General features: G+C 40.1%; 1 protein-coding gene across 8 annotated transcripts in view; it reads right to left on the reverse strand.

The window, feature by feature from the left end:
* The window catches only part of IPCEF1 (interaction protein for cytohesin exchange factors 1), a 168,891-nt gene that overhangs the window by 81,040 nt on the left and 71,671 nt on the right, over nt 1–16,180 (reverse strand). For 7 of the 8 annotated variants that reach the window (XM_061428380.1, XM_061428379.1, XM_061428377.1 and 4 more), the window contains one exon: nt 11,210–11,262. In XM_061428380.1, coding sequence (XP_061284364.1) covers nt 11,210–11,233 — 24 coding nt within the window. In that variant the 5' untranslated portion in view covers nt 11,234–11,262. Of the gene's footprint in view, nt 1–11,209; nt 11,263–11,577; nt 11,595–16,180 lie in introns of those variants that run through there. The other variant, XM_061428381.1, reaches the window with a different exon arrangement.

A 16,180-nucleotide genomic window follows, 5' to 3' on the forward strand; every position in this document is an offset into this window, starting at 1 on the left:
ATAACCATTATAACAAATGTGTGTGTAAGTATGCTCAGCCATGTCTGACTCTTTGTGACCCTATAGACAGCAGCCCGCCAGGCTCCTCAGTCCATGGGATTTCCCCAGACAAGAAGACTGGAATGGCTTGCCATTTCCTGCTCCAGGTGATCTTCCTGACCCAGGGATTGAACCTGTGTCTCTTCATAACAAATATCTGAAGCCTAATAAGGTATTTTTCTCACAAGATTTTCTTCCTATTGGGATATTGTAGGTAAAACTTAAAATTCTGAATTTGCCCTAATTCGGCTCTAAAATTTGAGGAAATTTTTCTTTTGAATACATATTTCCTTTTTATTGAAAAAGAGTATTTTTCTTTTACTTTTTAAGCAGGGGGGGTTAAAAAAATTCACTTGGTCATTAATCGCTCAAAAACACATGCTGTATAAATATACAAAGGAACCAGTGTAAAATATACAAATGGACCTCCTCTGATATTGAATGATGGTGTTCACATCCAAGTTAAGGGTAATTATTATACTGATTTCTAATTTATATAGCAATTAAATCTTAAAAGGTACAATTTACCTGTGACATTAAAATTCACCATAAAATAGTTTGTCATTACATCAAACTTCACAATGATCGTGTCTTAAAATTACACGGTGATATGCTATGATGCAATGGCACCCCACTCCGGTACTCTTGCCTGGAAAATCCCATGGATGGAGGAGCCTGGTGGGCTGCAGTCCATGGGGTCGCTAAGAGTCAGTCACAACTGAGTGACTTCACTTTCCCTTTTCACGTTCATGCATTGGAGAAGGAAATGGCAACCCACTCCAGTGTTCTTGCCTGGAGAATCCCAGGGACAGAGGAGCCTGGTAGAAGGCCGTCTATGGGGTCGCACAGAGTCGGACACGACTGAAGCGACTTAGCAGCAGCAGCAGCAGGCTATGATGGGTCCTGATTTGCACCATTTTCCCAAGTTCCATGGTATAAAACCTCACAGCATTGTCAATTTTAAGCTACCAATACTTTAAGTGGCCAGCAGCCTGAGCCAAAGGACACAAACAGCCTCAAAGCTCTAGGGTAGTATTAGTCACTCCGTCAGTCCAACTCTTTGTGACCCCATGGACAATAGCCCACCAGGCTCCTCCATCCATTGGATCTTCCAGGCAAGAATACTGGAGTGGGTTGCCATTTCCCTCTCCATTAACCAAGCCACAAAAATTCCTAAATTTTTTAGGGCCAAGCCAGCTCCAGCTGATAAAACCATTAGGAAGTTTCTCTACAAAACACATTTGCCCCCCTATAAAAAAAAAAAAATCTCTCCTTTTTCCTGGCAAATTAAACTCAATTTTGTAAAGAGAATTTTCAAGCTTTAAATATTAAAATTTCACCTGTAAAAATACATGAAAAACTTGCTACTTTTTTTCAGAAGACTAGCTACCTTAAATATTACTAAGTTAATATGAAAAGAAACTCTCTGATAGTGAAAAATGAAGATAGATAAGAGACTTTATAATAACAATAGACAATAATTGAAAACAATGATAACCAAGAAACATAAAGCTTATAGTTAGATAGTGTTTGCCATAGCCAGGGTGAGTCTTTTCATAAATACTTGGACTAAATTGTCACATTTACAGCTTAGACATTATTATAATGCATATTTTACCGAGAAGAAAATTTTTTAATTAATTTTTATTGGAGTATAATTGCTTTACAGTGTTGCATTAGTCTCTTGCCATAAAGCAAAGTGAATCAGTCATATGTATATGCACATCCCCTCTTTTTTAGATTTCCTTCCCACCATTTAGGTCAGAGGAGAAAACTGAAGTAAATCAAGGTTCAGTGTTTTGCCCAAAGTCACAAAAGGAAATGGTAAAATACATATATTTAAGAATAAAATTCACAAAGTAGTAACCTTTAAGGTATTTGCTTTGGTTGTTGATGTTATATAAAGTAAGAGAACAGAAAAGCAGGGATTGAAGTTTGAGGAGAAGCTGGATGCAATGGCACTTTCTACATTGAAGAGAAACTGGAGAAATTAAAGAAGAACTAGGGAGAAGAGGAAAAAGAAGAAGAAGAAAAAGAAGGAGGGACAAGGAGAGGAGGGTGAGGAGGAGGAAGCTAGAAGGTGGAAAGTGAGGGAGAGAAACGTGTCAGGGAAAGACTGTCTAGCTTAATCAGTGGAATAAATGACAATATAGAGAACTGTGGTGTTGGAGAAGACTCTTGAGAGTCCCTTGGACTGCAAGGAGATCCAACCAAGGCACCCTAAAGGAAATCAATCCTGAATGTTCACTGGAAGGACTGATGCTGAAGCTGAAACTCCAATACTTTGGCCACCTGATGCGAGGAGCTGACTCATTGGAAAAGACCCTGATGCTGGGAAAGATTGAAGGTGAGAGAAGGGGATGACAGAAGGTGAGATGGTTGGATGGGATCATCGACTTGATGGATATGAGTTTGAGTAAACTCCGGGAGTTGATGATGGACAGGGAGGCTTGGCGTGCTGCAGTCCATGGGGTCACAAAGAGTCGGACACGACTGAGCAACTGAACTGAACTGATAGAGAACATGGCTTAAGTAGAGAAATGACAACCCACTCCAGTATTCTTGCCTGGAGAATCCTATCAACAGAGGAGCCTGGTGGGCTACAGTCCATAGGGTCACACAGAGTCAAACATGGCTGAAGCAACTTAACACAGCAGCATTTATAAATAAATACATATATATCCATAGTAAACATATTGAGTTTGATGTATATAAGACACATGGGAAAATAACATATATAGTATTTATGAGTCTAGAGATTTGGGAGAAGTCTGGAATAAAGATGTAAAATTAGGAATCATCAGCATATAGAGAGTGGAAATCTTGAGTTTGGGTAAGATCACTCAGATGTGTAGGATGTAAAAGGAGTGAAGTCAAAATCCAAAGGAAGACCAATGCATTTACACAGAACTAAGAAGAATGGAGACTGCCAGGAGACAGAGCAGACAAGCAAAGGAAAACAAGAAAATCAGGAGAGGGATTGTCATGGAAGTGAGGGAAAGACTGAAGGGAGAGGTGAGCCAAAACCATCAAACACTCACCAGTATAAAAGAGAAAGAAAAAATTACTAGAGACCTTGGCAAAACAGTTTCATCACTGTGTTGGCTAGAAAACAAATTTCAGTGGGTTGGAGAGTAATGGGAATTTAAGAAGTTAACAGAGCACTAAAGACTAGTCTCTCCAGAATCTTGACTGAAAAGAGGAGACATGATAGTAACAGGAGTCCTAGAGCCAAAAGACAGAGGTTGTTACACGTGTTTTCAAAACTATGCTCCTGTGCTTATAATCTCTCCTGCAATAAACTATAGACAAACACTTGTTCACTGACAGTCGGATGTTGAAATTGAAAAGCCATTTAACTACATGATATCAAAAGTCTCAGCTGTTCATATTCTAACTCACTGAGTACACATTTCTCACTTCCTTCTTTTCTTTCTTAGCTTTTACTTTATTTTTAAGGGAATGAAATATGAATACATGATATACAACTTCCCTTTTCCATTTCCCTCTCATTCACCCCAGGTTACACTAAACCGAATGTGATATTTATCATTCCCATGCAATTTTAGTATTTATAAGGAGCATTTAACAATACCATAAGCAATAGCATTAATGGGTGGTGGTGGTTTAGTCGATAAGTCGTGTCCAACTCTTGCGACCCCATGGGCTGCAGCCTGCTAGGCTCCTCTGTCCGTGGGATTCTCCAGGCAAGAATACTGGAGTGGAAAAAAAAAAAATACTGGAGTGGGTTGCCATTTCCTTCTCCAGGTGATCTTCCAGTAATCGAACCCGGGTCTCCTGCATTGCAGGCAGATTCTTTACCGATTGAGCTACGAGGGAAACCCTAATAGCATTAATGGAGGTGTTTAATTTTCAGTATTTTTTAGATTTTTTTTTTTCCCCATGTTGAGGTAAGTAGTTGTAGTTCTAAGACTGCTGCTGCTAAGTCGCTTCAGGCGTGTCCAACTCTGTGCGACCCCATAGACGGCAGCCCACCAGACTCCCCCGTCCCTGGGATTCTCCAGGCAAGAACACTGGAGTGGGTTGCCATTTCCTTCTCCAGTGCATGAAAGTGAAAAGTGAAAGTGAAGTCGCTCAGTCATGTCCGACTCTTCATGACCCCATGGACTGCAGCCTTCCAGGGTCCTCCATCCATGGGATTTGCCAGGCAAGAGTACTGGAGTGGGTTGCCATTGCCTTCTCCAGATTTCTATGCAGAGACTTCCATTTCAGGAAAAAGTTTTCCCTTGGCATTTCTTTTTTCCAGGAAACATTTAGGGAAGGAAATTTATTTTAAACAATTTTTGAGAAAACACTGTCATAAAGTTTTGATCTAAGAGAACTGTGACATTTCTTCCCCACTAGAGCAATCCCTGAAAGCAATTCTTGAAAGCTTTAGGTAAAAGAATTGTGTACAACGGTAAACAAGATGTTGTGTCACATTCTCTCTGAGCCTTGTCATCCTTAAATTAAGGCTGCTTTCCTTCCTTAGCTAAAATGCTGTTACTGAAATCTGAGACTTTAGTAATCCAGCCTTTAAGACTCATATACTAGTCATTATTATTTATTTATCTATTTAATGATAAACGAATCATAAAAGAAAGCTAAGCATACTGATTTAGTGTATAATGCTGAATGACCACAGTATCGTGCTGCTTGCTGTTGTTTAGTTGCTAAGTCATGTCTGACCCTTCTGCGACCCCAAGGACTGTAGCCCACCAGTCGCCCCCGTCTATGGGATTTTCTGGGCAAGAATACTAAAGTGGATTGCCATTTCCTTCTCCAGGGTGATCTTCGAGACCCAGAGATCAAACTCAAGTCTCTTATGTCTCCTGCATTGGCAGGCGGATTCTTTACCACTGAGCCACATGAAGAAGCACAGTATAATGTACGGAAAGCCTTATACGAACTACACAATGGATGTTTAATGATTGTACCAAATATAATCATAATGGTGGAAATTTCCCCAAAATCTTTGACCCAGATCCTAAAGGTGTTAGGCGAGTGCTTTCTTTCAGGTCACAAGTTGGTAGATTATGGATTTTGTTTATTCAACCACCCCTTACTGCACAGTTACTCAGTGCCAAGGACCAGCAATTCAGTGGCAAGAAAGTTTTAACACAGCTTCCAGGGCACACAGAGGAAAGAGAACTGAGCAAGGATAACAAGGTCTCACCCCATCACAGTGCTGACCTAAAACTGAGGAGTCAGAGCCGGGCCTCCAGATAAAGACCTATGCATAAGAGGATGTGGCACAGTAATGCAGGTACAATCAGGAGGCCTGGACCACACACAGAGGATGGCAGGATTTGGGGGTGGAAACCGTGTTCAGAGGGGCCAAGTCACATCACGAAGAGCCTTGTAAATTATGCTGGAAAGTACAAAGTTCATCTGAAAGCCAATGGAAGCCATTGAACAGATGGGAAAAGATGAGTAGAAAAATCACGTCTATGTGTAGGCAAATTCACCCTGGCTGTTGCTGGGCAGGTAGAGGTTGGTTGAGGGGTGAGGAGGAGACAAGTGCAGAGAGAGGCAAAGAGCCCAGTGAGCAGGGGGAGGGCAAGTGTTGCGAAGATGGGAACATATTGGGCTGTTGTTACATCTTCTGGAAAAACCCAAATAGACTTTTTGGCCAACCCAACATTTAGGTGTTAAAACAGACAGAACTTAATGAGCTAATCCTTTTGATTCTGTGTGAAGCTTTAGCTTTGAAAATCCTGCTGCTTCCCTTCAGAAGAGAGAAAATCAGAGGCAAGAGAAACATACTATCAGATAACAACAATTCAACAAAAAAAAGAACAGTGTTTTTTTACTGTGCACATAATAAAATTTCAAATGCGTAGAGTCTAGTTTCTTGAACTAGCACTATTTACACACCACTTCAATGATACCTATCATGTCGGGATCAATAAAAGTCCCTTAGAAGTATCACCCTGCCCCCACCAGGTGGTCGGCTCCTCCTCTAAGTACCCCAGCACCAAGCAGAGAGCTCAGCACACGCAGCTCAATACATGTTATTTTAATGGAAATGAAGGGTAATTTGGGATGTCATTAGGTCAAATATGTCAGGCCTATCAAAACCACCTAGCATAAAAATAGGTCTCTGGTGCTACATATTATTTAGAGAACAAATGACAGCAGAAAATGGAACTAATTTTCTAAATGGAAAGATAAAGTAGGGTAACCACTGAAAAGCAGCTGGAAGAAATGCTTGAGAGAGATATTAAGCGTTCCCAGCCAGACACTGATGGCTGTGAGATAAAAATAACAGGAAAACTGACACACAAGGAGAGCTGAGCTGATTCAGTCAAGGGGTGGAGGATGATGGCTCATGAAATGAGAAAGACCCAAAAACAGTTCCCACCAAGAACAGAATCCACTTGTGCCCAGAACCAAAGGGGAAGCAGGTTACATATTACACGGTTAAGAGCCCTAGATTGGGAGTTCCAGGATAATGCATTAGTCCTTGGCTAATCAGATTTGCCATCTTTGTTCAAAAATCCAAGGCCATACTTTTTTTTTAAAGACATGGAGATTTTGACTTGTTTCAACTCACCATTAAATCTCCAATTCCTACGTAGTAGGTGGCTGACACATAATAAACTCAGGAGAGGTAATCAGTGAACATTAAATGAATGTTTCAATGAATCAATTTATTCATTTGAAGTCCTTAGGTGCTCTCATTATCTTAATTTCCATTTCCTCTTAAACATATAAGATAAACGCTTTCCAGCTAGAAGATTACTTTTTTTTTTTAATCACAATTAAACCCTGCATTATCTTTCTCAAGGACTCAACAGTCCTAATTCTTTCTTTTCATGCCATTTTCCCAAATAACACATACACATGCTTATAATCACATGCATTTTTTCTTTTAAAATTTCTCATAAATTTTGGATACTCTAAACCTGAGTTTCCCTGATTCTGTCTTTACAGATCTGTGACCTGTGTGCTTTTGCCCGTGACCTCCTTTAATATCCTGTATACACAGCTTTGATCTCACACAGAATGATCTCTGTTCATTTCCAAGGCAAACCATTCAATATCATGGTAATCCAAGTCTATGCCCCAACCAGTAACGCTGAAGAAGCTGAAGTTGAATGGTTCTATGAAGACCTACAAGACCTTGTAGAACTAACACCCAAAAAAGATGTCCTTTTCATTATAGGGGACTGGAATACAAAAGTAGGAAGTCAAGAAACACCTGGAGTAATAGGCAAATTTGGCCTTGGAATACAGAATGAAGCAGGGCAAAGGCTAATAAAGTTCTGCCAAGAGAATGCATCGGTCATAGCATACACCCTCTTCCAACAACACAAGAGAAGACTCTACACATGGACATCACCAGATGGTCAACACATAAATCAGATTGATTATATTCTTTGTAGCCAAAGATGGAGAAGCTCTATACAGTCAGCAAAAACAAGACCAGGAGCTGACGGTGGCTCAGATCATGAGCTCCTTATTGCCAAATTCAGACTTAAATTGAAGAAAGTGGAGAAAACCACTAGACCATTCAGGTATGACCTAAATCAAATCCCTGATGATTATACAGTGGAAGTCAGAAATAGATTTAAGGGACTAGATCTGATAGAGTGCCTGATGAACTATGGATGGAGGTTCATGACATTGTACAGGAGACAGGGATCAAGACCATCCCCAAGAAAAAGAAATGCAAAAAAAGCAAAATGGCTGTCTGAGGAGGCCTTACAAATAGCTGTGAAAAGAAAGGAAGTGAAAAGCAAAGGAGAAAAGGAAAGATATACCCATTTGAATGCAGAATTCCAAAGAACAGCAAGGAGAGATAAGAAAGCCTTCCTCAGAGATCAATGCAAAGAGATAGAGGAAAACAATAGAATGGGAAAGACTAGAGATCTCTTCAAGAAAATTAGAGATACCAAGGGAACATTTCATGCAAAGATGGGCTTGAAAAAGGACAGAAATGGTATGGACCTAACAGAAGCAGAAGATATTAAGAAGAGATGGCAAGAATACACAGAACTGTACAAAAAAGATCTTCACAACCCAGATAATCACAATCGTGTGATCACTCACCTAGAGCCTGGAATATGAAGTCAAGTGGGCCTTAGAAAGCATCACTATGAACAAAGCTAGTGGAGGTGATGGAATTCCAGTGGAGCTATTTCAAATCCTGAAGGATGACGCTGTGAAAGTGCTGCACTCAATATGCCAGCAAATTTGGAAAACTCAGCAGTGGCCACAGGACTGGAAAGGTCAGTTTTCATTCCAATCCCAAAGAAGGGCAATGCCAAAGAATCCTCAAACTACTGCACAATTGCACTCATCTCACACGCTAGTAAAGTAATGCTTAAAATTCTCCAAGCCAGGCTTCAGCAATATGTGAACCGTGAACTACCAGATGTTCAAGCTGGTTTTAGAAAAGGCAGAGGAACCAAAGATCAAACTGCCAACATCCACTGGATCATGGAAAAAGGAAGAGGGTTCCAGAAAATCATCTATTTCTGCTTTATTGACTATGCCAAAGCCTTTGACCGTATGGATCACAATAAACTGTGGAAAATTCTGAAAGAGATGGGAATACCAGACCACCTGACCTGCCTCTTGAGAAATCTGTATGCAGGTCAGGAAGCAACAGTTAGAACTGGACATGGCACAACAGACTGGTCCCAAATAGGGAAAGGAGTATGTCAAGGCTGTATATTATCACCCTGCTTATTTAACTTATATGCAGAGTACATCATGAGGAATGCTGGGCTAGAGGAAGCACAAGCTGGAATCAAGATTGCCAGGAGAAATATCAATAACCTCAGATATGCAGATGACACCACCCTTATGGCAGAAAGTGAAGAAGAACTAAAGAGCCTCTTGATGAAAGTGAAAGAGGAGAGTGAAAAAGTTGGCTTAAAGCTCAACATTCTGAAAACTAAGATCATGGCATCTGGTCCCATCACTTCATGACAAATAGATGGGGAAACAATGGAAACAATGGCTGACTTTATTTTTCTGGGCTCCAAAATCACTGCAGATGGTGACTGCAGGCATGAAATTCAAAGACGCTTACTTTTTGGAAGAAAAGTTATGACCAACTTTGATAGCATATTCAAAAGCAGAGACATTACTTTGCCAACAAAGGTCCATCTAGTCAAGGCTATGGTTTTTCCAGTGGTCATGTATGGATGTGAGAGTTGGACTATAAAGAAAGCTAAGTGCTGAAAAATTGATGCTTTTGAAGTGTGGTGGTGGAGAAGACTCTTTAGAGTCCCTTGGACTGCAAGGAGATCCAACCAGTCCATTCTAAAGGAGATCAGTCCTGGGTGTTCATTGAAAGGACTCATGTTGAAGCTGAAACTCCAATACTTTGGCCACCTCATGCGAAGAGCTGAATCATTGGAAAAGACCCTGATGCTGGGAGGGATTGGAGGCAGGAGAAGAAGGGGACGACAGAGGATGAGATGGTTGGATGGCATCACCGACTCCATGAACATGGGTTTGTGTGGATTCCAGGAGTTGGTGATGGATAGGGAAGCCTGGTGTGCTGCAGTTCATGGGATTGCAGAGTCGGACATGACTGACCAACTGACTGAACTGAATTGAATTGACACACAGCTTTATATCTAATCTTTGCAAAAATTTTCCATTGAAGCACATTTATTCTCTTTATTGTTCTTCCCTATATTCACCGTGATTATTCATATTCTATTATCAAACACACACCCATTCATGTGCAAAAAATCAGACTTCCCTCTTTCTGCAAGTTTTAGATAGTGAATTTCCTAGGTTGCATAAGCGACTATAATTTTCATTTTCTTTTTTGGTTTTCTGCACCCTTGTCTCCCAAACTATCCACCATTTTTCATCATTAGCAAAGATTTCCTCATTTAGAAGGAGCATCAAAACAAAAGTGCTCTTTGCCTTCTCTCCCTCTGGAATATGAAATTGTTATCAAGCAGAAAATTAGTATGTTGTCCTGGTTTTTAGTAAGGTGTCTCTTCCAGGAGCTGTCTAGTTCACTCAATTTCTCTATCATTATAATACAACTTGCCTTGACATCCATTTCTTAATGTGCATCAGGAAACCACTGTCCACATTCCCTATTTGGCAGGAAGTCTATACTATATTTTCTTAACACCCCACTTCTGCTTCTGCTTTTGGCTCTACCCCAAAAACTCTGTCCTATGCATTCATCATGAAGTCATTAGATTTGCCAAAAGATGCACACCATCCAATCCCACACTGCACTACAGCCTCTTCTATTTGAAGTGTCATGTTACTTATACTAACTTCTCTATTTTCCCTGCATAATCAACCAATAAAGGGGCTTCCCAGGTGGCACTAGTGGTAAAGAATCTGCCTGCCAATGCAGGAGACACAAGAGATGCAGATTCAATCCCTGGGTCAGGAAGATCCCCTGGAGGAGGAAAAGGCAACCCACTCCAGTATTCTTGTCTGAAAAATTCCATGGGCAGAGGAGCCTGGTGGGCTACAGTCTGTGTATCCCCTTCCATCTGAAGTATCATGTTACATCAACATCTCTATTTTCCCTGCATGAGTTTCTTCATCTAGTAGAGGAAACTTGCTTAACTGACTTACCTAATTTAGGCAAATTTATGGCCATAAAATTATTTTTAAAGGAACCTATAATTTTGGCATAATAATTAGCAGAATTATTCCCATAGAAGTTGCATGAGAGGTTATACTATACCAGAATTAATTGAAAATAGGGACAAATTTATGTACATTATGTCAAAATCATGGTTATGTTTCATGATATTTAAACAGCTAGGGGTCTTAAACAAAAGCTTGGTGATCATAAGAAACTTTCGAACTCTAACAAAGGGATCATTTAATTCTGTTGTGTGTGTTAGTCGCTTAGTCGTGTCTGACTCTTTGCAACCCCATGGACTGTAGCACGCCAGGCTCCTCTGTCCATGGAATACTCCAGGCAAGAATACTGGAGTGGTTTGCCATTTCCTTCTCCAGGGGATCTTCCCAACCCCTGGATCGAACCCAGGTTTCCTGTATTGCAGGCAAATGCTTTACCATCTAAGCTACTAGGGAAGCTCTTTCATTCCATTATGACTAATGAAATGGACAATAAGTAGTTAGTCGAACTTAAAATCAACCTAATTTTTTACTCATTCATCAAACTGACGATACTTAAAGTCTGAATATTCCAAAGAATACTTACAAGCTCATTGCCATCAGTAGCCATGTATGACGTCAGATTGGTAGAAACAAAAGCTAGAAGAGAAAAAGCATTTTCAGTTAAATGTTGGAGGAAATCACTCTTAAAATTGTATATCTTCTTGACAGGAAGAAAAGCACTTGTATTCTGATTGATGAATTTCACAATAAAAGCAATTCATTACAAAGCCTTTTAATTCAGAATAAGCCAACTGTTAAAAGCTGAGTTCATAAAATAAGCCAGAATTTTAATTGCACATGTGTCAGTATTTCTTTCAAGTCTACAGCAAGATATATTATATATATATTTTTATCTACTTAATATTGTACTATGGGCTTCCCTGGTGACTCAGTAATAAAGAATCCGCCTACAATGAAAGAGACACAGGTTCCATCCCTGGGTCAGGAAGTTCCCCCGGAGAAGGAAATGCAAACCTATTTCAGTATTCTTGCCTGGGAAATCCCAAGGACAGAGGAGCCTGGCTACAGTCCATGGGGTGGCAAAGAGTCAGACATGACCCAGCAACTTAACAACAATACTGAATCATACATAAACATACGTTTTTGAAAAGTGAAAATATTTTCATCTTCAAGATGAATAACATAATGTAAGATGTGGACATATCTGATCTATTACTATTGTTCTGATGGTATTAACTGAACAATTTCAAAAATGTAACCAATCCCTCAGCCTCAGAAATCTCAACTTTAATATGAAGATGAGCCCCCTTTGATGTATTGCACTTTGTAGTGGATTACCTGAGAAACAAGACACTCTGGTTTCAAGAAAAGAAGATGAAAACAAAAAGACGAAAATCTCATATCTTCAGACTAAGAAAAAAAATCTACTTTGATAAGCAACAAACTTGTTAAACATCCACAAGCCACTGAAACTCTCTGCAAAGCAAAAAGCCTTTCACCTCTCCCAGTGACAGATCCATACCCCATGTGACTTTATTTCTTACACCAATCGTTCCCAAATTCTGAAAATGCATAGCCCTTCTTTACGTCAAAAATGCCATATTTATATTACACTGATATGAATAAAACATTTATTTGTAAAATGCCAAAGAGAAAAACCACAATAAAAAAAAGACTGACCAATTTACTTAATTTTTAACTCACTTGTTTAAAAAATACAGTCAAACATAAATGGAAAATCAAATCACAGGCTGGTGAAAACATTTGCAGTATTCATTTAAAAAATCATAGCATAAACAGTTCTCTTATTCACCAATAAGAAAATAATAAGTAGACTGGGAGACCAAGACGGTGTAATAGAAGGACATGGAGCTCACCTCCTCCCACAAATACATCAAAAACACATCTACATGTGGAACAATTCTCACAGAATACCCACTGAATACTGAAGATCTCATAGAACCAACGCTGCAAGAAAGACCACCGCATAACTGGGCAGGATGAAAGGACAGAACAAAGAAGCTTGGGATGGACCTGAGCTATGAAAGCCTCTCTCACTCTGGGACCCCTCAACCAGATATGGAGTTTCAGGAGCTCAGAGGAGGACGCAGCAGCCAGCCTGCAGGAGCAGGACAGAGAGAAAGGTGCCCAGAAGGTCCTGGCCACCTCACTGCACACCCCAGCCTGAGATGCATCACTGGTGGAAGGCATGGTGGTGGCTGGTTGCTGGTACACGGGACTTCAGCAGACAGAACCAGGGAGAAGATTTGGTTTGGATGCAGAGACAATTCCAAGGGCCTCAAGAATGGTTCAGGCCACTGGAGGTGTGTATAGGACCAATGGGAACCCTATTTGTAAATGCACATGCAAAGGGAATGGCATGACCCCACCAGAGCAGCTTCATCCTCAGCTTGCTCACAGGGGGTGCAGCTCCACTCTGCAAGCTCTGGGCACACACAAGCACGTGTGGGTGGCCCACACGCAGGGTGGGACTGAAATCTGAACTGATTCCTGGTGGGTGCATGACCTTCACAGAAGATTTACGCCGTTGGCAGCTTCCAGAACACAGCACCGGAAGGATTTCCAAGCTGACTACCGGCTTTTCCTTTGCTGAGGTGGGGCAGAGGGCAGTTTCGTCAACAGTGCGCTTCGTGAGCACACACAAGAGTGACAGGGAACATCACAGAAAGCATGTCCCAGTGGATAGCTCTGGCGGAAGAATACCCACGGGCTCTGCTACCAGTAAAAGTGCGCCAGTCCTGCCTACCTCACACGCAGCTTAGAACCAGATCTTAGAGCTTCTACTCCAACAGCTGGAGAACAGGCCCTGCCCTTGACAGAGCTATGACAACCGCAGAGCAAAGAGGAGACCCCTCCAAAAACCAGTGCAGCCTCTGGTCACCACAACATAACCTTCACCCCCGACGAAGGGGTACTGGCTAGCACACCACCCCTGAAGAACAATGTGGCAGGTACCAAAAGCAGCCCCGGCATTAATGAGACTCATATAGAATGTTCCCACATAAAAACAGCCCTTCAGGACCACAACAGATAACTGTTTCTCCTAAATTGAGTCACAGAAATATAACTAAAATGAAGGAGCAGAGAAACTATTCACCAATAAAAGAATAAGAGAAGTCACCTGAAAGACCAAATAATGAAACAGGCTTTTTCAGTTTACTCAGACCCTGAGTTCAAAAAGGAAGTAATACAAATTCTGAAGAAATTAAGAAAGATTATTGCTAGAAATAGGGATCACTGTAACAAGGAACTGGAAACTATAAAGAGGGGCCAATTAAAATTAGACAACTCAATTGCCAAGATGAAAACTGAGCTAAAGGCAATAAATAGCAAATTAAACAATACCAAACAAAAAAGTGACCTAGAAACTACCCAATCAGAAGAGAAAATAGATAGAAAAATGAAAAAAAGAAGGCAACATATGAGACCTATAAGATAATATAAAGCATGCCAATCTACACATAATAAGGGTACCAGAAAGAAAAAAAAGAGAAAAGGGGATCAAAAATGTATTTGAGGAAATTACAGCTGAAAACTTCCCAGACCTAAAGAAGGAAACATATCCAGATACAGGGAGAAAAGAAAAGTCATAAAGAGGAAGTAAAAAGGCAATCTCTTTGAAAATCATGTCAAAAAAAAAAAAAACACCTTGAAATAAACCTGATCAAGGAGATGAAAGACTTACACACTGAGAACTATAAAACATTGATAAAGGAAACTAAAGCCAATTCAAAGAAATGGAAAGATACCCCATGCTCTTCGATTGGAAGTGTTAATATTATTAAAAATGACCACACTACCCAAAGCAATCTACAGATTCAATGCAATCCCTACAAATAACCCATGACATTTTTCACAGAATTAAACAATCCTAAAATTCATATGGAACCACAAAATACACAGAATTGCCAAAGCAATCCTGAAGAAAAAGAACAAGAAGCAAGACTCTCCCAGACTTCAGACAATACTACAAAACTACAGTAATCAAAATAGCATGGCAAGGACATGAAAACAGACATATGGGTCAATGAAACAGAATAAAGAGTCTAGAAACAGACCCACAGACCTATGGTTGATTCATCTTTGACAAGAGCAGCAAGAGTATACAATGAAGAAAAGACAGTCTCTTCTTCAACAGGTGTTGTTGCGACAGCTTGACAGCTGCGTGTGAATCAGTGAAGTCAGAACAGTCCCTCACACCATACACAAAAACAAACTCAAAATGAATTAAAGACTTAAATGTAAGAAACTACAAAGCTCTTAGAGGAAAAGATAGGCAGTACACACTTTGCCATAAATCACAGCGAGATCCTCTTTGATCCATCTCCTAGAGTAATGGAAATAAAAACAAAAATAAACAAATGGGACCTAATGAAACTTAAAAGCTTCTGCAAAGGAAACAATAAACAGGATTAAAAGACAACCCTCAGAATGGGAGGATATAATTGCAAATGAAACAACTGACAAAAGATTAACCGCCATAATATATAAACAGCTCATACAGTTCAACGTCAGGAAAACAAAAAGCCCAATTAAAAAAATGGACAGAAAACCTAAACAGACATTTCTCCAAAGAAGACATACAATAAACACATGAAAAGATGCTCAATACTGCTAATTATTAGAGAAATGCAAATCAAAATTACAATGAGGTATCACTTCACACCAGTCAAAATGGCCATCATCAAAAAATCTACAAACAATAAATGCTGGGGAGGATATAGATAAAAGGGAACCCTCCTACACTGTTGGTGGGAATGTAAACTGATACAGCCATTATGGAGAATAGTACAGAGTATCCCTAAAAAACTAGGGAAAAAATCTACCATATGACCCAGCAACCCCACTACTGGGCATATACTCTGAAAAAAACAGAGTTCTGAAAGACACATGTACCCCAGTGTTCATTGCAGCACCATGTACAACAGCTAGGACATGGAAGCAATCCTGTGCATAGACAGATGAATGGATAGAGAATACATGGTACATATTTACAATGGAATATTACTCAGCCATTAAAAAAACAAATTTGAGTCAATTCTAGTGAGGTGGATGAACCTAGAGCCTGTTACACAGAATGAAGTAAGCCAGAATGAGAAAAACAGATATCATATATTAATGCATAGAAAAATGGTATTGATGAACCTTTTTGCAGGGAAGGAATGAAGATGCAAATGTGGAGGATGGACTTGTGGACACAGTTGGGGAGGGAGAGAGTGGGATGAATGGAGAACGTAGCACCAACAAATATGCTATCGTGTAAAATGGATAGTTGGTGAGAAGTTGCTGTATAACAGGGATCCCAGTCCGGTGCTCTGTGATGACTTAAAAGGGTGGAATGGGGGAGGGGAGGGAAGCTCAAGAGGGAAGGGATTGATGTATAATTATGGCTGATTTGCATTGTCATATGGCAGAAATCAACACAACGCTGTAAAAATTAAAAAACAAAAAAGATTTAAATACAAGACATGACACCATAAAACTCCTAGAAGAGAACATAGAAGGAATGTTCTCTGTCATAAATTGTAGCAAT

Source organism: Bos javanicus, chromosome 9, assembly GCF_032452875.1.
Source record: "Bos javanicus breed banteng chromosome 9, ARS-OSU_banteng_1.0, whole genome shotgun sequence".
Taxonomy (NCBI): Eukaryota; Metazoa; Chordata; class Mammalia; order Artiodactyla; family Bovidae; genus Bos; species Bos javanicus.